This window comes from Caretta caretta, chromosome 4 (assembly GCF_965140235.1).
Source record: "Caretta caretta isolate rCarCar2 chromosome 4, rCarCar1.hap1, whole genome shotgun sequence".
Lineage (NCBI taxonomy): Eukaryota > Metazoa > Chordata > Testudines > Cheloniidae > Caretta > Caretta caretta.
Window position 1 is genome coordinate 66,638,832 of NC_134209.1, and position 23,675 is coordinate 66,662,506.

The 23,675-nt window shown below is 42.8% G+C and overlaps 1 protein-coding gene and 1 long non-coding RNA gene across 3 annotated transcripts in view; one reads left to right on the top strand and one right to left on the bottom strand.

Moving 5' to 3' along the window:
- Positions 1–1,504: 1,504 nt before the first annotated feature.
- On the bottom strand, positions 1,505–6,335 carry LOC142071762 (uncharacterized). Its single transcript, XR_012667953.1, has 3 exons — positions 5,863–6,335; positions 3,443–3,991; positions 1,505–1,944 (listed from the first exon to the last, which is right to left on the bottom strand). It is a non-coding gene; the product is annotated as an uncharacterized LOC142071762 (long non-coding RNA).
- Positions 6,336–6,934: 599 nt separating this feature from the next.
- The window catches only part of ARHGAP10 (Rho GTPase activating protein 10), a 259,765-nt gene continuing 243,024 nt past the window's right edge, over positions 6,935–23,675 (top strand). For both annotated transcript variants that reach the window (XM_048847264.2, XM_075127725.1), the window contains exon 1: positions 6,935–7,438. In XM_048847264.2, the coding sequence (XP_048703221.1) occupies positions 7,285–7,438 (154 nt within the window). In that variant the 5' untranslated portion in view covers positions 6,935–7,284. The remainder of the gene's footprint in view (positions 7,439–23,675) is intronic.

The window sequence follows — 23,675 nt, forward strand, 5'->3', positions numbered from 1 at the left end:
ACACCTTATCACAAAATCACCAAAATAAATGGGAAGATTTTCAACAGAGCTCAGCATGCTGGGGGTGCTGAGTTCTTTTGAAAATCTAATCATAAGTATCACTGTGGGAGTTGTTGCATGCTGATACGTTTTTAAAATCTGGCCTTTATTTAGGCATCTAAAGGGGGAAAGGGATCTTTGAAAATCTGGTCCTGAGCTCTCTTGAAATGTGGTCATCTCTGTTTCTATTTCCCCATAAGAAAAATGTAGATATAAAGTCCTTTGAAATCTTTGGATGAATACCACTATATAGAAGCTAAGCATTAGTTACTGTTATTATTTAATATTATAGGAATTGTATAACATGTATTGAATTTCATGCAACAGAACAGTTTTTGAGAAAGCAGACTTACTGAAGAGCTTTTAACTAACTCACATTTACAGAGCTTTATGACTTTATAAGCTTTGATACAATACTTTGTTATATACCATTCTGACACTATATTACATTTGTAACTATGTCACGCATCAACTATTCTGTTGTGTCATATATGATATCAGAAAGATATTATTGAATCTTTTCGACCCAAGTGGCTAGTCAAAGTTCTGGGCTCAGTGGGTGGTCCAGTTGGGAATAGAATGTGGTGGTAGCCAGGTATTTCTTTTATGCAATCTTGTTTATTTACAAGGAATGTACAAAGTCCTGTGTCTCTGACCACAGAAGGATCCAAGGAAAAAAAGGAGCAGCTTCTCAGTTTACCATCCCCACAAGTCCTTGTAGCCAACAGCAGACTCAAAAACTCTCTCTCTAGCTTTTTCCAGGCTCGCACATGCTTAAAGGCTCCTTCTTGGCTTTTTCATGCCTCTCTTCCTCTGCCTTCTTATCTGTGATCTTTTTGTGTTCTCTCCCACACCCACACACACCTACTCAAAACAATCTAACCCAACCCAGACCAAAAGCTCCTGCGTAAGTTAAAACAAACATTTTGTTTTAGGTGAGGCTTAATCCAAATCATAACAAGGTTTCACCCAGCTCATAACAATATTGTAAATACTGCATGTTTCATTTTAACATTTCCAATAGATGTCTCCAGTGTACTGTGTAAAAGCTTTTTTTTTTAAAAAAAACTAAAACAATTGTATATAACCACACTACAAAATAAGAAATGGCATAATTACAAATTACATAATTTGTTTACAAAATTGTATATGAAAAATGATGAATGCATGGAGTCTAATCCACCTTGGAAAGTGGAAACAGAGATGAGCAGAATTTTGGCTATTAGGTTACAGAATTAATACTTCCTAGTTTATGTATCGCCCGTATAGTTACTATGGTGGGATTTTCAAAATCACTCAACACTGAGTTACGCCAATGCTTAGTGCTCCATAATGGGGTTCATGTGATATGGTACAAATGAAGAACACACTATCTTCTCATACATGGTCCCATGATGTACAGTATCCTACTGGTTTCAGAGGGGTAGCCGTGTTAGTCTGTATCAGCAAAAACAACGAGGAGTCCTTGTGGCACTTTAGAGACTAACACATTTATTTGGGCTTTAGCTTTTGTGGGCTAAAACCCACTTAATCAGATGCATGGAGTGAAAAATACAGTAAGCAGTATAAATATTACAGCACATGAAAAGATAGGTGTTGCCTTACCAAGTGGGGGGTACTCTTCTGCAGGGCTAAGAGTATAACTGAATAGATTAACAATATTGTTGGGTGACTTAAGGGAACCACTGTTGTGGCCCCTTGTGGCATGTAGGAGTTTAGATAGTTTAGTGTCCTTTTTCCTCTGTAGAGAAGCAAAGTGTGTGTTGTAAATGGCTTGTCTAGTTTTTGTAAAGTCCAGCCACGAGGCAGTTGTGTGGAAGGTTGTTTTTTTATGAGAGTCTCCAGTTTTGAGAGCTCATTCTTGATCTTCTCCTGTTTGCTGTATAGGATGTTGATCAGGTGGTTCTGCAGGGGAAAAGGCAAAATGCCACATTTATTGTGGATACAGAAAGAATCATAGTAAGCAGTTAGTTATAGCTACAACATTCCATTCAATTTCATATTTATTCACACATTCATTCATACACACACACACACACACACAAGTTCTGCAAGATTATCATAGTTACCAGCCTTAGAGTTGCTCATGCCAAGCCACTGGCCAGGTGGCCTGGACATGAGGAGGGAGCAGGGCCTTGTCAGATGCTCATCTGATGCTCCTGGAAGTTGGTTTGCAGAATCGGACCCCAAAGTTCTCACTTTCTGGAGTCCATTTTTATAGGAATTTCTTCCTATGCCAGTCTGTGGGAATTGCTTCATCATGCTGTTCCTGAATCAATCAGCAGATGACACATTCCGGACAGCTCCGTGCTTCCAGATGTTATCTTGTTCTTTGGTTCTCCCATTCTTGAGGCTGTTGGGTGGATTCCAGTCTGCCCTCCGCGCGCCCTCCGCGTTTCCACTTGATGCCTTCTTCAGCCGATGGACATTGGATTCTTAGGCTGGCACCTCCCTGATCATTCATTTATTATCCACACCAAGCATCCATCCACATACATTCTCTATCTCTATTTTAATCACAATTGTTAACAGAGCGAGATGAATACAACAAAAGGACGGGAGTCTCTAGGTGCTGTTTCTGTTGTTACAGAGTATTGCTTTGAGTCTCTCTCTCTCTCTGTGAGTAGTTGTTACAAAGAATTGCTTTGAGAACAGACTTTGTCTTAGAATGTACTAACACAGTTAGCAGCTTGCAAGTTTCACACAGAGAGGGAGAGAAACAGTACCAAAAACCAAGAGACCTCTTAATTAGTAATACCCTGGAATTTAAACTATGGAGAATCAAACTCATGTGTGATTTTAATACAAAACTTCTTTAATATGATCCAACACCTGTCCCAGCCCGGAGCCCCCTCCTGGGCCTTGAACTCCTCATTTTTGGCTCTACCCCAGAGCCTGCACCCCCAGCCAGAGCCCTCCCCCATCCCAACCCCCAATTTTGTGAGCATCCATGGCCCACCATACAATTTCCATACCCAGATGTGGCCCTCGGGCCAAAAAGTTTGCCCACCCCTGTCCTAGCCTGTGTGCTGTAACAGTGCCTGCCAAAGTTATTGCCAACAGGCATGGGAAAGTGTCCAACTGCAGAGGAAGAAATGAGGCTGCCATCTCTAGAAACCTTTGGGAAAGGATTGCAAAGTTCCTCCATGAAAATTTTGAGATCTCTCAGGAGGATTCAAGGGACATCCCCGTGTACATAAAAAATTTGCTCCACATGCCCTCCTTCCCCGCCTAAGTCTGCAGGGGTATGAAAAGCAGATAATAACGCTACCTCTTTTTCTTATACCAGTATCTCTTCTACCTCTTCATTAAGTAAATTAATGAAAAGTGGATAGCTGTGTCCTGTTTAGTTGGGGGTACCATCAGTATATCATTGTAATGGGACATACAGTTACATACTTACCCGAGGTTCCTTCCTCTGCATTGGGTTTGACTGTACTCAACTGCCAGGACTGACTGGACTGCGATGACTTGTGGCATTATTGGATCCGGCAGTTGCAAGTCCCTCTTCCTTCTCCTGGTCTTCACTGTTCATGGCGGGGCCTTTAACTTGGGCTCCTTGGTGGTCTGCAATGTGGTGGTGGGGTCTCTGCAAAGTATGGCATGCAGCTCTTTGTAGAAGTGGCAGGTTTGGAACTTGGCATCAGATTGACTGTTGGCCTCCCTGGCTTTCTGATATGCTTGACACAGTTCCTTTGCTTTCACATGGCACCGCTGCTGGTCCCTGTTGTACCCCTTCTCCTGCATCTCCCGTGCAATCTGCTTGTAGATGTCAACATTTCTATGGCTGATCTGTAGCTGTGTCTGCACTGCCTCATCTCCCCACAGGCCCAGGAGATCCAGTATCTCCTGTTTATTCCGAGCGTGTCTGGAGTGTGTAGCTGTCATAGTCAACTAGGCAGTTGTACACAACAATAGAGAGTTGCTAGGTGTGCTCGCCAAGCTGTACATTCTGAAAAAGGCATTTAAAAAAAAAGGCTTTAAAGGAGAATGGAGGTGTCTTTCCAGTCTCTGTGACTGTGGGGCAATGGAATTCACAACTGTGACCAGACTGGTCAGTGTTACTCATTGTGTGACTGCTGCTGGGGGACTTTTGGGGTCAACATAAACAACTACACTTGCACTGCATCGACCTCGACTATGGCTCAACGCCACTCGGGGAGGTGATATTTGTGTGTCGGCCTAATGGGGTGCTCAGATCAGTGGGAGACAAATTTAAGAGTAGACATGTGCACAACTACATTGACGCAAGGCGGCTTATGTTGACTTAACTTTGTGGTGTAGATCAGGCCTTAGGCAATGTCTAAACTTAAACTGCTGCAGCAGCACAGCTGCAAAGCTGTAGCTGCACTGCTATAGTGCTTCAGTGTAAACACTCCAGCTGTGGGAGGGTTCTCCCGTGGCTGTAGTTAATCCATCACCCTGAGAGGTGGTATATAGGACAACAGAAGAATTCTTCCATCAACCTAGCACTGTCTACGTAAGTTGTCCTAACTATGTTTATCAGGGTTGTGGCATTTTCACACTCCTAAGTGATGTAGCTGGGTCAACTTAACTTTTCAGTGTAGACCTGGCCTTACACACGTGTAATTTTCTAAATGCAAGAAGACCCATTGAGTTTAATGAGACTCCTAAAATACGTAGTTACTCACATACATAACTGGTTGCAGGATGGAGCCTTGGAGTATACAGTGAAAACAGATAAACTGACTATACCATACACAAAATGCTGTCAAATGCACAAAATAAACAAAGTGAAAAAAATACAGGTTTCCCCTCCTCTTTTCTTTCAGATTTTTTTTTGTAACAACAATAAGAATTTTTAAAATGACAGTGTCCTTTTTAGTACAGTTCTTCCCAACAAGGTGCTAAGATGATTTCAATACAATTTCCCTGGACAGTGTAGCGTGGGCTTAACTTTGGGCCACATGGTATTGCAATTGAAATCAATTACAAAACTCACTGACTTAAAAGGGAGCAGGATCAGGCCATGTATTATAAATCCTGTCCCAGGCATGGAATTCCTGTGATGAAATTCACAGTTTTGTAGGGACTAAACTGAAGATGAATATGGTAAAATATATAATATGACTAATATAAGATATTTTATATTGCAAAATAAACACGCCAGTCTTGGCCTTTAACCAGGGTGTATGGGTGTTACATGTTCTGTCTACCTCACTGAACAGTATTTTAATTTCCTAGAGCCAGCATCTCTGTGCACTGGCAGATTATTTTGTTCTTCATCAAGTTTTTAAATAACATACTTCTAGAAAAGTGTATCTAATTTCATTTGCTCTGATCATATCAGGAATAACTTTAGGAGATTAAGGATCTAGGGCAGTCACAAAGTAACAAATGTGTATGCACATTTTAAATGGCTTGTTACACTGCTGGTGTTTAGTGTTGCCTTTGAGGAATTTGCAACAATATTCTTTGGCTTGATTGAATTAGATAACACTGGTGATAACTTGATCACTCCAGAGCTTCCCAAATTCCTTCCTAATCTTTTTATACTCATCTTCTGAGAAAGGACCAGATATCTTTCAACATTATCTCTTACAAAGACAGCCTATACCTTCACCTGATTTGCAACACATTTAAGAAGATCAGAATATTAACCAAATCCTGTGGTATGGCACTGATGTAAATCCAAGGTGAAATAGCTGAGGGAGACCCTTTAAAAGTGACGGCAAAAACAAACAAAAACAAAACTTAACACCAACAATTTTCAGATTTCCCTGGACTAACTGCAAACTCCTTTACTGTTCTTCATCTAAAAATATCCCCTAAAATCAAGAATTAATTCCTTGTTATACTTACAAGTAATTTGCAATAGTTAATACCATAGGCAGAGTTCTTGGCATCGAAGTGACTACATCCAGTTATTGTACTGTCAGAGCTATTTCACTTCATAAATTTGCAGTGTTCAGGGGTTGGTGAAGTTCTAACAGACTGAAAAAAACCCAACCCTCTCCGCCCCCAATCAAAATGAAAGCCAAATATAGAAGTCCTCTTGAGCGACTGGTGCTTTGGTATTTGCTCCCAAAAATGATATACTTGAATGGGAGTTTGAAATGAAAGGAATAAATGCGAGGATATAACATGGATTTTGTGATTTGCAACACCAAAGTTACATCCCACCACCGAAACCTTGGTTGATTTAGAGTTTAAGTTGTTTCAGTGCAAAGTCCCTGAAAAGCAGAGAAATGTGCAGCTAGGGAACCTTCCTGAACAAACTTTGACACCCACCCACCTCTACTACAAACTTTATATTTCTAACATTTTTCTAAACTCAGCGCGCAGGTAGGAGAAAACCTGAAGGCCCATCTCAGCACCATTTACCCGATGTATTGCGTACAGACACGAACCGGTTCGATGTAGATTGGATGTGCACCTGGGCGAAGATAAGGCGGCAGTTATGTTCTGATATTAGTATGTGAGGGGCTGGGAGTTCAGAGAGGGGGAAAGCCTGGCTCGCAGTAAAATCAGCATGCAGGGGACAAATAACAGGCCGCGCGGCAACTTGCCGCTGATTTTGCAACGGGCAATAGTGGCAAGGGGACAGCGGGGCTACAGGCTCAGCGCTGGGGGAGGTAGGGTAATTCATGCCCTCCCGGGAGCCACACAACCCCAGCACGCTGGAGAGCCGCACCCCGGGCAGGCGTGCTGCAAGCCTCCTTCCTGGCACGTCTCTCGCCTCGTCACAAGTTGCTAATCATGCACCAAGGTCCCTGGAATTTGGGAGCGCACCGAGGTCAGCTCCGCGCGGGGAGGGCGCCCAGCGGCTAGAGACCGGGGCAGCTCAGGCTGAGCCGGGGCGGGGGGTTGGAACTTGGCAGGGTGGAGCCGGGAGCGGGGCGGGGCTGGGATGCCGAGGCTGCCTGTGGTGGAGGCTGCCGGGAGCTGGGCAGCGGCGTCTCCTCAGTCGTCCCAGCTGCTCTCAGGGCGGGAGGGTTCCGCGGCCGCTGCTGAAGCTCTCGGAGTAGCTGCTACTGCTCTGCTCCCTCCTCGCCCTTTGTTTCAAGAGCCCCCAGGCCCGGGGTGCGGCTGGCCTCGGGGACCGCTCTCCCACCCCCCATGCCATGGTTTGAAAGTGCCAGCTGCCTGGTCACCTGGGGGAATCGCTGTGCAGCTGGGAAGCACCGCGGGCCCTGCGCCCTAGTGTCGGCTCTTGAGGCTGCTGCTGCTGCCTGGTGAAGAGGGATTTGCAAGGAGCTGAGCCCTGGTGCAGCTGCAGCAGCCATGGGGCTGCAGCCCTTGGAGTTCAGCGATTGCTACCTGGATAGCCCCTGGTTCAGGGAGAGGATCAGAGCCCATGAGGCCGAACTGGAGAAAACCAACAAGTTCATCAAGGATCTGCTCAAGGATGGAAAGAACCTCATCGCTGCAACCAAAAGTGAGGGGGGGGGAGGAGGAGGTGTTGGCGGGGGGGGGGCGGGCGCAGTGTGTGCAGTGTGGCCACGTAGCCCCTTTTTGTTGCAATAATAAGACCGGTGCGGTGCTTTGCAGGGGCGGGTCCCTGTATGTGGGGCAGTAATCGGCGCTGCATCAAGGAGAGGTTTGCTGAGAGCCTCCTTGCGCAGAGCAGGGAGGTTTCCTGCCCTGCAGGCTTTGGGTTGCCCTGCTGTCATCCTGGGTGCGAGCTGCTGCTGTCCTGTGCCGCTAGCAGCTGCTGCTGCAAAGTGGGTTGCCTGAGCTGGGAGGGCAGATGGCGGTGTACCTTGCAGAAAGCCAGGGTTTCCTGCCGCCTAAGGCGCGCGGAGAGAGAGAGTGGTATTTGCAAGAGGTGCCAAGTTGCGTTCAGCTGGGGGAGAGGGGAGCCTGCCGCCTCATGCAGTTTTTAATTTTTTTACGCTTCGTGTAAGGAAAGGCTTTGCTCTGAGTTTAATTTAGTTCATTTCCCTCATCACCTTTCGCTCTAGTTAGAACCCCCTTATTCCAGCGCGAGGAAACCGCTGTCTTTCTGCCCTTGTCATCGTGGGAAAGTGATAACAGGCCTGCTACTGACAGCAACTCCCTTTTCACAGAACTTTTTGTAACCTCAGTTACATCTCTGTGATTTCCTGGCACAGGCCTTCCTTATTCTATGTCTTTAAAGCCCATAGCATGCTTTGGATACTGTATGTCCACAGAACCATGACACTGATTTTGTGCCACACGCTGCATTTGCTTGTGTATTTTCCATCCTGAAAGGACAATAGGGTGTGTGGTCATAGTAACTCTCTAAATTCCACTGAATGCATCTGATGAAGTGAGCTGTAGCTCAGGAAAGCTTATGCTCAAATAAATTTGTTAGTCTCTAAGGTGCCACAAGTACTCCTTTTCTTTTGTCTAAATCAAATGGATGAAACATCATGGTTGGGGTTTTAAATGCACAAAGATGGCTACATCATGGTGTGGGGGTACCATACCACTGAGTGGCATGACTACATATTTACATTCTTGTCTGTAGTGTTGCATTCAGATAACTTCTTAAATTTTAAGTTCAAACAGGCTAGTGTAGTTTATAAAAGCTTATTTGAAACCAATGATGATTTAAACAATCAAATGTGTTTATTTTACTTTGATTTTCACATATGCTGGCACTATGTTCCGTAAACCAGTGGTTTTCAAACTGCAGGTCGTGACCCAGTACTGGGTCGCACCGAAGGGGCTGTTAAAAATCCCATCAGCGGTGCTGCTCAGCTAAGGCAGGCTAGTCCCTGCCTGTTCTGACACCACGCTGGTGTGGCAGGTCTGGCACCTAGGCAGGAAGACCACGGGGATCTGCGTGCTGCCCCCGCTCTGAGCACCGGCTCTGTACTTCCACTGGCCAGGAACCAGCCAATGGGAGCTGGGGGAGGGGCAATGTCTGTGGATGAGAGCTGCTTGTGTACCTCTGCCTAGGAGCTGGACCTGCTGCTGGCTGCTTCCGGGGCACAGCATGGTTTGCAGTGCCAGGACAGTCAGGAAGCCTGCCTTAGCACCCCCTCTGTGCTGCCAACCGGGAGCTGCCCTAACCCCTGCCCCAAATCCCCAGCTCTGACCCCCCCACCCTACCTGGAGCCCTTTGCTCCACCTCAAACCCCTCATCCTGGCCCCACCCCAGAGTCTACACCCAGAGCCCTGACCCCTCCCACACCCCAGCCCTGAGCCCCCCCCCCAACCCAGAGCCCTGTCCTGCACCCCAAACCGCTCTTCCCCAGCCCCATCCCAGAGCCCTCACCCCCTCCCGCACCCTTGCCCCAGCCCTGAGTCCCTCGCCCCCAGCCTTACCCCGCAGCCCTCACCCCCAACACTCTGCCCCAGCCCTGAGCCCCCTCCCACACCCCAAACCCCTCATCCCCAGCTCTGTTGGGTCGTGGGCATCAACAGTTTTCTTCAACTGGGTCTCCAGAAAAAAAGTTTGAAAACCACTGCCCTGAACTATACTGCTCCCTTGAGAGCATGTAAAATTTGAAAATGCAGACAGCAGGGCCCAGCAGCTGTAAATTGGAAGGAATTCATCAGATTATTCATGGGACAGAATAAGTGGCTGCAGCTGGGGAGGCTTCTGTGGCTGAAGATTTTTCAGATATCTCATTCTACCCAAGTAGAAACAGGGCAGAACATGTATGTCTCTGCTTCGTGTTTTCTTAAATGGGTAAAGGGGAGAGCATGCATTATGCCCTTTTCCCTTGTTTATAACACGTCTTTATTTGTTGGGCAATACATTTTCTGCATTTTGATAAGATATGTTCTTTGGAGACTGCATGCATGTCCAAATCATATAGATTTGAAATCCAAAATTCTTTAAAACTGAAGTGTGAAGTAAAAATATTTCTGTGTTCCTAAACTTGTGAAAAATCATTCTTTTTCCTCTTTGCGTGGATACCTCAAACAGCTGGATGGAATTGTCTAAATCTTTTCCAAAACTTCCATTTCTGGTCTTAATCTACCCACATGAAACTTCATATAAAAAAGTTATATAACTTTTAAGGCGTGCGAAAGGTACTGACAGGAAAGGTACTGAATGAAAGTATGCAGTGTAGTTGTAGCTGTGCTGGTCCCAGGATATTAGAGAGAAAGGTAAGTGAGGTCATATCTTTTATTGAACCAATAGAATTGAGGATATTGCTCACCTTGTCTCTTGAATGAATGTGTTATCTTGATGATAACCACAGTGTTACTTTAATATCCTTAGTTTTAGTGGGTAAATACTTTTGCAGCACAAATTGTGCCTACTGTATGAAATGACATTTCATCCTATTAACTCTTCTGAGTAGAGATATTGTATAGAAGGGGGTGGTGGGTGCCATTGATTTTATATATCTAGTCAAGAAAATTATTTGCATTGTGACTTTGCCGATTGTGGATTTTTGCCCCTATGAGAGCTGTTTCAGCTTTTGTCACCCGTAAATACTGGAGGCAAAAGGCTATGCCATAGGCATTTCCTGAAGGTTGACACTTAGTATTGGGTAGTAGTTGATTTTCAGCTTAAGAAGAATAAATTAAAATCATTAATATCAGGATTTTTTTTAGATTGAAGTACTCAACTATTTGGATTTTGTTTTTGAATGGGAAATTGTTTTATGGTAAATACAACTTAAGGTATATTAAATGTTATTCTGTAAATTGGGTTATTCAAGATCATTTTTCTCATGCCATCACCTGCAGCATCATATCTGTACCCTCATCATTTATGATAAATACAGAACTTTCCTTTATTTTATTTTTTTTAAAAAAGAAAGGAAAAAAACAAGAGCAACAGCTGACAAAAACTTCATGATGCTCCTCTCCATCTTCTGCTGAATGTGAGGGAAATCCATTTAATTGAATAAGTCCCACTTCCTGTTTAACTGCGAGCACTGTAAATGACTATGACATTTGCATTGGGCCACATCCTGAGAGGTAGTAAGCATATGCTACTTCTCTTGATGACAGTAGGAGTTGTCACTGCCTTTCAGGATCAAGGCGGTAGTATTGTTGTGGTCCCCCTCTTATCTTCTTTATTCTCCTTTTCTTTTCAGTTATACTGGGCAGTGTTTTCTCCCCAGTTCAAACTTGTTTATAAGTAGAAGTTGCAGAGTTAATGTTATTGGTACACAAAAAGAAAAGGAGTACTTGTGGCACCTTAGAGACTAACCAGTTTATTTGAGCATAAGCTTTCGTGAGCTACAACTCACTTCATCGGATGCATCTGATGAAGTGAGCTGTAGCTCACGAAAGCTTATGCTCAAATAAATTGGTTAGTCTCTAAGGTGCCACAAGTCCTCCTTTTCTTTTTGCGAATACAGACTAACATGGCTGTTACTCTGAAACCTGTCATTGGTACACAAGTACATTACCAATAAATAAACCATCTCTGCTGCAGCCTTAACTGAAGTTTCTAGTTTTCCACATAAGCTAGACTTCGTGTTGCTTTAAAACTCCAAGTTCTAATTCTTTCATGAATCTGAAAGGTAACCAGTTCTGACTTGAAGTTCTCTTGTGTTTCCTGTCTAAAACTTTGCATCATTGAGGTGTCGTTTCTTGAAACCAAAGACTGGAAAGAGAAAGAAAGAAAGAAAGAATAAACAAACAGTGGTTTTAGCTATTCGCTGACCTGTTTTCATTACACTTCCCTTTTTCCATATTTAAGTTGACTTTCTTGGGGGGTTGCTATTAAATGTATGAAACAGTACACACACTTACGATAGAAATATCAATTATTTCTCAAGAAATTCCAACCATTTAGGATGTAAAGTTTGTTTTTTGAAAGGATCGTTTCTGAATAGAGGTAGCCACTGGGGTTTTGAGAGATACTGAATGAAAATGCACTCAGTAAATAAATGAATCCTTAATTTGAGATAAAATGTGCATTTGAAAAGTTTGTTTAAAGCTGTTAAACACTGTACGTGATTATAACCTACATAGCCCCAACATAACATGCATTCAGATTAACATTTGAGGAACAAAGTCATGTGACTCTTGATCAACACCAGTTTTTTAAGCTTTCCATGTGAGTGTCAGCTAAACTTGTGTCTCAGTGGCTTGGGCTAGTAGCATTTTGTAACGGATTCTAGCCCTCAAAGACTTTGGAATTGTGGCCAGTTTAAATAGTTATGATGGAATTAATTTGTAAAATACGTAAGGAAATGGAGAAAGCATTCAATCTGAAAAGTATGTAATTTCTGTAGTTTAAATGAGTGCTCAGTAAATATTTCAAAGAAAGCATCTGATATTGGTTCTCAGCAGGTTTGCTTTTATTTAAAAAAAAAAAAAGAAAAGCTGTTCTTTGTTACAAGTAATATTGTAGATTATTTAAACTGATTTATAAATATCTCACTTGCTCTTCAGTAGGATGATTATGCTATTTGTTTACCTTATGAATTTCTCTAAGCTTGCAAAGTGGAAAATAACTAGTTCACTTTGTACTTGCATCCCCATGCCCTAGCACAGTGCTATAGTGTTTGTTGGAAACGCTGCCAGAGAATGTTTACTTGCTTTTTTTTTAAAAAAATGGAATTTAAAAATATAGTGGAAACGTTTCTGTTGATCTTAAGTTTTGTAATTTTGGGCCATATCTGATCTGACTTTCTTTTAAGAAAGGTTTACACAGAGAGCATAGTCCTCTGCTTCTTTTTAGCCTGTAGCAGCCACACTTCTTAGTGCTCCTTGTAATTAACATACTAATAGCATGACTTCCCTGCTAATGGAAAAAGTTGCTATTGTATAAGAAAGTGGTCTGAGAGTCTTTCCATTCAGCCCCACCCAAAAGAAGGCATTCATCTTTATGTAAATGGAATGGTATTGCTCTATAATAGAAATGTCAAACTAATTCTGTGGGGAGGACCAAATTACAATTTTTAAATGTGGTCTGAACTGGGATTATAAAATTAGTGCCATAGCCTACCTTCTCTCCTCTGCACATCTTTCACTAATGTCAAGGAGAGGTTTGCCTGAAGATCAAGGATAGCATATTGTCTTTAGTCATCATTGTTGTCTTCTTTCTTGTCACTTCTGTATTTGGGGTTGGCAACTTTTATAGCCTTTTTCCAAAACTAATGATTTTATGCCTGGCTGTCATGCAAATTGGTCTCTCTAAGGTCCGCTGATATTCAGTCCATGTACAAAGTCTTTGGCTTCTCCCTGTACACGATAATTTCTATGCTACCAGGTTTTTTTGCACTAAATGCATCCGATGAAGTGAGCTGTAGCTCACGAAAGCTTATGCTCAAATAAATTGGTTAGTCTCTAAGGTGCCACTAGTACTCCTTTTCTTTTTGCGAATACAGACTAACACGGCTGCTACTCTGAAACCTGTTTATCCTACCAGTATAACTCTCAGGTCTCTATTGGACATGTCCATACTAAGGACTGTTGCCTAGCCTCCCACAACTTATCTTCAATTGGGGCAACCCGCATTAAGTCCCTCACAATCTCACTTCATTTCCTATCATGGAGCAATAGTCTTTAACTAGTAGCTCAGCTGTCTTATGAAGTTGTTATTGCATTTGGGATCCATTGGTGGTGTGGGGAATGATGTAGGACATTTCTAGGACCATAGCTAATTCTGTCTTTTGATCATTTTGTGCATGCACTAGACCAATTTTTACTTGCAATTCAGAATTTTTACCTGCAATATTTGAGATGCTGGTTGTTAATGTCATCATTAGGCTTCAGAGTCAATTGAAATGAGTGGTGTAGTTCACACTTTTCAGAGCTGCTGGGTAGATCACATTTGGTAGGCCTCATTCAGTCTTTTTTTTTTTTTTTTTTAAATAAATGAAAGCTTATGTTCTGCAGAACTTGAGTCTATCATAGAAGCTGCAAAATAGGCTGGATCTGTTGTGGAGACTGTAGTTTGAATCCCTGGTTTGAAACTAAATTGAGGGTCAAATGAGAGAATTGCTACTGAGCCTCAGGCAGGAACATTCCACCTTCCAAAATTAAAAGATGCTGACTTCCTACTTTTGCATGACAGTTGTTGCTCAAATGGGCATATAACACACCGTAGAGACTTTACTGGTTTTAGAAAGTGAGAAAAAATAGAGAGCGTGCTTCATCTGGGGATGGTCTACACTGGGGTGGCCAACCTGAGCCTGAGGAGGAGCCAGAATTTACCAATGTACATTGCCAAAGAGCCACAGTAATACTTTGGCAGCCCCCCATCACCTTCCCCACCCCCCGCTCCCAGTGCCTCCCACCCACCAATCAGCACCTCCTCCTCCCTCCCCTCACTTTCTGACTTGGAGTGCAAGAGGCTCTGGGGGTGTGGGGGAGGAGCAAAGGCATAGCAGGTTCAGGGGGGGTGGGGCAGGAAGGGGTGGAGTGGGGGCAGGGCCTGTGGCAGAACCAGGGGTTGAGCAGTGAGCACCCCCCAGCACATTGGAAAGTTGGAGCGTGTAGCTCCAGCCCCTAGTCGGTGCCTATATAAGCAGCTGTATATTAACTTCTGAAGAGCCTTATGTGGCTCCGGAGCCACAGGTTGGCCACCCCGGTCTACACTTAGAAGTGGTACTGGTGTGTCTGTTGGTTAGAGGGGTGACTTTTTGCCACCATAACTGCTCTGGAAAAGCCCTAGTTTGGACACAGTCATACTTGTACAAAGGTGCCTTATGCTTATACTTTTAGTTCCTGAACCAGATCACTCGAGGGTGTGGGAGTCTAGAAACTCCGAGTCTCTTTTGAGTGACTGACCATTGCCCCGGGCTGGTTTAGAATGAATCCTCTGGGGTTTTAATCTATTCATTCTGGGCAACTGTTCTCCACTGCCTTGTTACCTGTGCAGTCAAACCAATGCAAAGTGGGGCTAAAGCAATAAATTCTAAGCTCTTTAGGGAAGAGACTGTCTTGTTGTTCTGTGTTTGAACAGTGGGGTTCCATGATGCTCTGAGGCACTATGGTACTAAAAATAATAAAATACTTCGCAGCATTTTGATTTGGTAGTGTTTTATATCCCCTTTGCACAGACATGAATGAGTACACATGAATCAGGCCCAGTGAATTTACTGCTGGTGTAATCTGTCAGACTGATGGCCCAGAACTTGACATCCTAGAATTCACCTGAAACGTATAGCACAGGCAAGAATAGTGCAGCTTCCTTGCCAGTGTGCTTCTGCCTTCTCCTGAAGGAAAGGTAGAATAGTTACGTCTTTGCTTATTTTGTGCTTGGCCTTTCTACTTGAGACTGTCAGCAGTGGTCTGGTGGTGGTTTTTGTGATGTGTACTAATAATTAGAAACAGAATACTAACTTGCTTCTCACAAGCTACCTGTGGTAACATATATGGTTGTTGGATCATATTAAAGAAGTTCTGTATTAAAATCACAAATGAGTTTGATTCCCCATAGTTTAAATTCCAGGGTATTACTAATTAAGAGGTCTCTTGGTTTTTGGTACTGTTTCTCTCCCTCTATGTGTGAAACTTGCAAGCTGCTAATTGTGTTAGTACATTCTAAGACAGAGTCTGTTCTCAAAGCAATTCACAAAGAGAGAGACTCAAAGCAATACTCTAACAACAGAAACAGCACCCAGAGACTCCCCGCCCTTTTGTTGTATTAACAATTGTGATTAAAATAGAGATAGAGGATGTATGTGGATGGATGCTTGGTGTGGATAATAACTGAATGGTCAGGGAGGTGCCAGCCTAAGAATCCAGTGTCCATCAGCTGAAGAAGGCGTCAAGTGGAAACAACCAGAGGACCCCCCCCCCCCCCCCCCAGAGGGCAGACTGGAATCCACCCAACAGCCTCAAGAATGGGAGAACCAAAGAACAAGATAACTTCTGGCAGCACGGAGCCGTCAGGAATGTGCTATCTGCTGATTGATTCAGCAACAGCATGATGAAGCGATTCCCATAGACTGGCATAGGAAGAAATTCCTATAAAAATAGACTCTAAAAAGTGAGAACTTTGGGGTCCGATTCTGCAAACCAACTTCCAGGAGCATCAGATGAGCATCTGTCAAGGCCCTGCTCCCTCCTCATGTCCAGGCCACCTGGCCAGTGGCTTGGCATGAGCAACTCTAAGGCTGGTAACTATGATAACAACCTTGCAGAACCTCTGTGTGTGTGTGTGTGTGTATGAATGAATGAATGTGTGAATAAATATGAGATTGAATGGAACGTTATAGCTGTAACTAACTGCTTACTATGATTCTTTCTGTATTCACAATAAATGTGGTATTTTGCCTTTTTCCCTTTAATAAGATCCTGCTGGTTTTTAATTTATTGGTATAACATGGTCACTGGTGACCTAGAACCTGGAGCTCTGTATCCTCCTCCCATGCCCCTAGGCATTCCAGTTTCCACCTCTTTGGGTCCTAGAAACAAGCCCATTCTTAATTCCCCATACGTTATTAGTGTCATTGAACTCAGTAGGAATTTTCTGGTACATACAGTTAAGCATGTGTGTTAGTGTTTGCAGGATTTGAGCCAGCACTTGTAATTTCCCCTCTTAATCCTTGGCTGCAAACTTTTTTGTTGTTGTTGAGAGGGTGGTGTAAGTGTTTGCAGAGAGCAACTACAAAGCTTATTCTGTGAATTTGTTAGGAAATTCTGTTGAATTTTATTTAAAAAACAAACAAGTCCCTTTGTTTCTGGTGCTACTTATTGGTAGAAAATATAGAATTAAAATTATTTCTGCTCATTTTCTTGTTTTCCTAAAAGAAATAAAAGAAACAAGGCATTTGAAATGGTAATGTACATTAACATTACATACTTTGGGCCTATGTTTGGTCTTCTGTGCTTGGTGTGAAATGTTAACTTTTTAAAATGAATCAACATATAAAATGTTCCAAAAATATGAAGTGAAGATGCAACATAATTTAAATGAATATTACCAAGCTTAATGCTCTTGGAAGGTAGTTCATAGCTTTATAGAGTAGTTTGTCTGACTGGCAGTTGTTATATTGGGGATTTTCTTTTGGTTTTATCTTGGGAGTGTGGTGCTAAAGTCTTCCTCTTACATGACTTCTCTGAATTTCCAAATAAGATTCAGAGAGAGTTTTATGACAATAGACTAGTAGTGGTAAAAAAAACACAATGAATGTATACTACAGTAAAAGCTCTGTTATCTGACACTCAATCAATGGGTATTTGTGATCTCCCAATAGAAATCTTCAATCTAATAACCGGGACAAGTATATTGCCCAGCACGTAATGCAATTGCACGTTCTGCTCTCTACTTTTATGCAAAAGAGGCAGAAGACAAGTAAGCAAGCTATCAGGGATTTATTCAGAAAAGCAGCTTCCAGAGTGTCATAGGGTCCTTACAGATTCAGCCCAATCTCCTGCACTTTATACATCTACAGTGATGATTGATGTTGTTGATGATGGCCCTGAGGCACTGCAAGATCCTGAAGTGTCTTCTGAATCATCAAAGAGAGATTAAATTATGTTCAGTATAGTTTTAGTGTGAAGTGTATTTTTAGTGATCTGGGTGTACACCATGCACTGCCCATAGTTATATGTAGCGTCATAAGAGAACCTCATAAGAGAAAACTTTACCTGATTAAACCTAAGTGCTTAAAGAACCAACTGCACTGCAGTGCAGTACTACTACTGGATTGGTGAGTACCGGTGTACTATTCTATACTTTATTCATTTTATTGTATTCTGATTCTTTGAAAATTGGTATTCCATTGGTAAAGTATAATTCAGAATATTCGATTAACCGGCACACCCCCCACCCATTTCCCCAATGTGTCTGATACCAGAGCTTTTACTATAGTATTTTTCAGGTATTTGGAACATTTTGAGGGGGTGGCCTAGTCGCTTCAACTCTGATTGGAAGTAGAACTGTCCAGTGAGTGTAAGAATGCACATTCAGGAGTGTGTTGCAGTCCCCGTGCTGCATGGGAATTGGAAAGAGGAAGTAGAGCTGAAGTCCTTTAAGGGAGAGCTGAGATAAGGCATGTGCTTACTACAAGTTCTTGCTTCAGAAAAATGTGTGCTTTAGCGTTTCCGAAAAGCAAACTATGAGTTGGATGGGTGTGAGTTCTCTTTTCATGCCTACTTGTGCAGACGGGGTCATGCTATCATTATGTTTTTGTGAGAATGGCTCTTGTCTTATTCCAGCTAGTCAGTTAACTTTTTGTTTTCCTTTCTATATTTCCTTGTCCCAAGATGGAATATTTTCCCCTGTTGTTCTAACCTTGAGCTATATGCCTGCAATGGCTTTATGCTGAATTGGGGAGTTCTTGCCAGTTGTTTATGGTGAGTTACTCCCTTGTGGGAGAGAAGTAGCAGGAAAAGCTACCTGCAAAAGGGGGGTGGGGGCATAAAGGACTTAAAATAAAACATTTTCTGAATATTTCCATCTCACACCCTTAACTAAGTGTACCCGCCTAAAGCTGGTCTTCAACCTGGGATTCTGTCTGTCTTCCTGGGAAGATTAGCTCAGATGGAGATGAGAGGCTCATTAAAAGGTTCACGTTTTTATTTTCCTATTAGGTTTGATTTGTTTTCCTTGGTACGCCCAAGTCCTGGATTTAAAAACAAAAAGTTGTAACTGGACTCTAATTCTACACCTTTGTATATGCTGAAAGTTTGATTGGATTATTGGTATTGTCCATCACGGAGGATTATCCCAGTTTAAACAAGCAAGGTAAACTGGGTATCTTGCAAAGCGTAAATGTCTGAATAGGGCTCTCCTACCTCAGCAATGAGTTTATCAGAAGTAATAAGATTTTTTGTAGCAGAAATTGGAATGATGTCCTGAACAAAAGTATGCCAGGAGACAGCATGCTGCTAGCAAGTATTCTCTAATTTTAAAAACCAGTTTGTTCCCTGTATTATTTTTTTTTAATTGCGTGCTGTGACATTCCCCTATCTGGACCCGTGATCTGCTAGGTGACTCCAATCCTTGACCCTGGGAGCCAGCCTTACCCTGCACTGCTGTGAGAACCCCCACTCCTGAGCTGTTCACACACAGCCTCTGGCATGTAAGCTGCTCCTTGGATTGTGCAACCAAATCACTGTAACCAATATTTCTGGTCCCAGACACAACCCTAGGAACCTCCGTCTTGCAATGTCCAGTTATGCCTGCTGGATGCTGCAAGCTTATATAAGTTCGTCAGTTTAACAAAGAAATTGATATGTACCAGGCTCGTTATCCCAAGGGGAGCGTCTGGCACACTTCAAACCAAACACACTGCTTCAGGTAGAATAAACAGATTTATTAACTATAAAGATAGATTTTTAAGTGATTATAAGTCAAAGCATAATAAGTCATGTTTGGTCAAATGAAATAAAAGCAAGATGCATTCTAAGGTGACCTTAATGCTTTCGATGCCCTTACAAACTTAGATGCTTCTCACCACAGGCTGGCTGGTTGCTCTTCAGCCAGCCTCTCCCCTTTGATCAGCGCATCAGTCGCTTGGTGTGGTGTCTGTAGATGTAGATGGAAGAGAGAGGAAGAGCATGGCAAACGTTTCTCCCTTTTATCGTGTTCTTTCTTCCCTGTTGGCTCCCCCCCCCCCGTCCCTTTCAGAGTCAGGTGAGCATTACCTCATCGCAGTCCCAAACTGATCAAAGGAAGGGGGGTGGGGTGACTCACTGGAGAGTCCAACAGATCCTTTTGTTGCTGCCAAGGCCAGCGTCCTTTGTTCCTGTGAGGCTGGACTGGGTTTGTCCCATACATGCCCTGGTGAGGTCTGAACTGCCTCTCTGGTCTTGGGAGAGTTTTTGCCTGGGCTTATTTTAAATCATGAGGATACATTTTCAGCCTCATAACTATATACATGAAATTATAACCTATAACATTACTATAACAAGATTACAATGAAACAGTGAATTGTTAGGAAAAGCCTAATTTTAAAAAAGATTAACTTGTAAATAATTGAAGGAACGTGCTGCAATGTAACAATGGAACAGATAAACTTTTCAAGGCCTAGTTTGTAGAGGTGGGGCCACCCGTAACTGTCAGGTGGCTGAGTTAGCAATTGATTAATCCACATAAAATGCAAAGTGAACATTTTGTAGTTTCAAAGCATGTTTGTCTTTAAAGATGTATTTGGTGTAATTTCAAAATAAAACAATACAATTTGATTTTTTGTGCTTTTTATTTTAAAAAGTGAATTTGTAAGCTTTCTGTGCTTGTTTACTGCAGAAATTGACAGGTATAGTTATAATGGAATGATTATTCCACTATAGCTATGCTAGTACAACTCCCCCATGTGGATACTCTTCTTCCAGAATAATTACTCCACTTCCAAACTTTCCTGCTGTTCAGTAGTATTACAATACAATTAACATCCTATGCAGCCCTGGGCAAATCACTTAGGCTCTTTGTGCCTCAGTTCTTCATCTGTAAAATAGGGACAAATAGTACTGTACTTCCCTGCCTCTTAAAGGTGTTGTAAGGATAAATACATTAAAAATTTGGAAGCACTTTGAGATCCACTGATAAGGATATAAGGTAGATGATATTATCTTAGTTCTTTTCTCATGCTTCCATTCCCCTCCCACTGTCCCGTCAAATCTTTCCCCCTAAAATCAACTCCCTGTACTTAAAACAACTTTAAAATTATTTAAAATTCCTATTATACCTCAGACAGTCTGAATAGCTGCTAATTCCTGTTTTATAGCCGACTCAACATTCATGCCACCAAGAAATAGAACTACCTGCTTGGATAGCATTATGTACCAAAATACATTCATTATTTCTAATAGCAGTGTGTAAAATTGCTTCACTGAATACCTCTAGATTCCCATAGGAAAACAAGAGATTGATATATATCAATCAATAACAGAAACTACTAAATCCAGTACATTGTTAAAATTATGGGCTCCACTCCACACAACATCTTTTCATAACCACCAGTTTGTGCCAGTAATTGAAGTCATCTTCATACATTCCCTCTTGTATCTTTTACTTTTTATTGCTATTGTACACTCTGGACAGCCCTAAAGCACGTTAATATTTCCATATTAGAAAAAATGTTTCTAATGTAGTTTTAATGTAACACTGTATTGAGAAAAAATGCCTGCGACGAAGTGGGAAACGTACCATTTTTTTTCATACATTGAGCTTTCATCTAAAGAGATTTGGTTATTGTATTTCAGGTATGGATTAGAGGACATATGTTACTTCCCTCTCCCCCCCACCTCTTTTCTCCCTTATCTGTTCATTTCCTTACAAAACATTCTCTTCTTTATTTTATTTTGTAAAGTAAAAGTTGAGACCATTACAACTGTGAGGAAAGTCTCTAATTTGGTCACGTACATGATTTTAGTGATATATTTGTTAGATACTTGGTGGTGGCAGCAATAAAGTCCAGGGGCAAAAGGTAAAATAGTTTGTACCTTGGGGAAGTTTTAACCTAAGCTGGTTAAAAATAAGCTTAGGGGGTTTTTCGTGCCAGTCCCCTCATCTGTACCCTGCAGTTCAGAGTGGGGAAGGAACCTTGACAAAATGCTATGAATGACTTGGTGTATGGTTTTGGGCAACTCCCTTCATGTTCCTACTTCCAATACCATCCCATTCTATGAAACTGTTTCTCTCATGGCTATTGGGAGGATTAGTGTTTAAGTACTTTGAATAAGTGAGTGCTGTATGCTAAGTTTACACTACGAGCTAGGGGTGTGATTCCCCTTCTCATGTACACATACTCGCGCTAGTTCTCATTGAGCTAACATTAGTATAAATAACAGTGTAGCCGTGGTAGCATGGGTTGTGGCAGCAGATGCATAGCTGAGCCATGCCGAGTACCTACCCATTAGGTTTCAGGTGGATTTGTACTTGGCACTGCTCAGTCATACTTCCATTGTCACTCACGCAGCTATGCTTCTATTTGTGCTAGCTCAATGAGAGCTAGTGTGAGAATGTGTACATGAAAAGGGGAATCGTACTCCTATCTCCTAAGTATAGATGTAGCCATAGAAAAGTGCTCAGTATCAAGTTACTGTGTAAACTTGGAACCTTCATACATCGGCTGCTTTTAATATCTTGTGCAATGATAGTCCTCCAAGACCCCTCCTGTAATGACAGGTTTCAGAGTAGCAGCTGTGTTAGTCTGTATCTGCAAAAAGAAAAGGAGGACTTGTGGCACCTTAGAGACTAACCAATTTATTTGAGCATAAGCTTCTGTGAGCTTGCTTCGATCAGATGCATCGATGAAGTGAGCTGTACCTCACGAAATTTGTTAGTCTCTAAGGTGCCACAAGTACTCCTTTTATTTTTTCAAGACCCCTCTGTTACTCTTCACTTCAGACTACCTCTACATTCAGCATTTGAATTAAACCATAATGTTATAAAGCGGAACACATTCCCCTTACAAAGAAATGTGCTAAAAATAGACTGATGGGAGTCAACCTTTATCCTCATACCAGAGAGATATCCTAGCATGGAGAAAACTGCTCTATGAGCTCACAGAGCAGCTGTACTGCACTCTCTATGCTGATTCTTGGAGTAGAAACTTCAGCCAGCAGTGTTTGGCTTTTGCTATTACCTATTGCAGACAGTGTAAGGAATTTTCTTATGGGAAATACTCATCAGTAATTCAAGAGGAAAAGTTGGGGCATACTAACCTCTCACTGTAAGCCCTATATACGTTTATTGAAAGCCACACTTCTTTAGCCTCATGGAAAACATAAAAATACCTTCTGTATTTAGAGATGGTGTTGCTTGTTTTCTCTTCCTCTTTGGTGTGTATGTGCATGTGTTCAATCATTGAGAGGATTTGCAAGGAAAATGGCTTTTTGTTTTAAAAGATTAGTTCTTTTCTGCTACTTTATACTGGACATGTCTAAATAACTTCAAGAGGATTTAGTCTTGGTTTGGGTGGAACAAGCAAACTGGAATAGATTACTTTTGTTTATTATTTGATTAATAGTTCAAGAAAATGTGGCTATGTAAGCAGAAATTTTTCTAAATTTCTCTATATCCAGCCCTCCCTAAGTCCCCTAGCCCCTCTCCCCTTTGGGCAGAAGCCAAAGGCAATGCGCTGACCCTGCTTGGTCATGGTGCCGCCAGGCCCCCTCCCACATAGCAGATGCGGGAGTGGGCAAACTGGGAGCTGTGGCCATGGGAAGAGGCAGTGGCGACGTGCAGGGAGAGATGCTGTTTTTGTTGCTGTCTCTCCTTGCAGAGCTAAAGCAGCGGCCCCTCCCTGCAGTTCACAGCTGTTTGCCACTGTCTCTCTACATGGATCTAACACAGGGGTGTGCAAACCTTTTGGCCTGAGGGCCATATCCCCACATCAGGTAATAGAAATTGTATGGAGGGCCATGAATGCTCACAAAATTGGGGTTGGGTTGTGGGAGGGGGTGCGGGCTCTGGGGTAGGGCTGGGGATGAGGAGTTTGGGGTGTAGGAGAGTGCCCTGGGCTAGGACCGAGGGGTTTGGAGGGCGGGAGGGGGATCAGGGCTGGGGCAGGGGGTTGGGGCATGGGGAGAGGCTCAGGGGTGAAGGCTCTGAGCAGCACTTACCTCAAGCGGACCCAGAAACAGTGGCATGTCCCTTCTCCAGCTCCTATGCCAAGGTGTGGCCAGGCGGCTCTGCATGCTGCCCCATCCACAGGCACTGCCCCTGCAGGTCCCATTGGTGTGCTGGAAGGGGCCATTGGAGCACATAGGAGCCAGAGCGGGGCCATGCTGCGGCTTCCGGGAGTCACATGGTGCATCCCCCGACCCTGTGCCCTGGCTGGAACGCTGCAGTGGCCCCGACCCAGCTGCCCGGCCAGAGCGGGGCA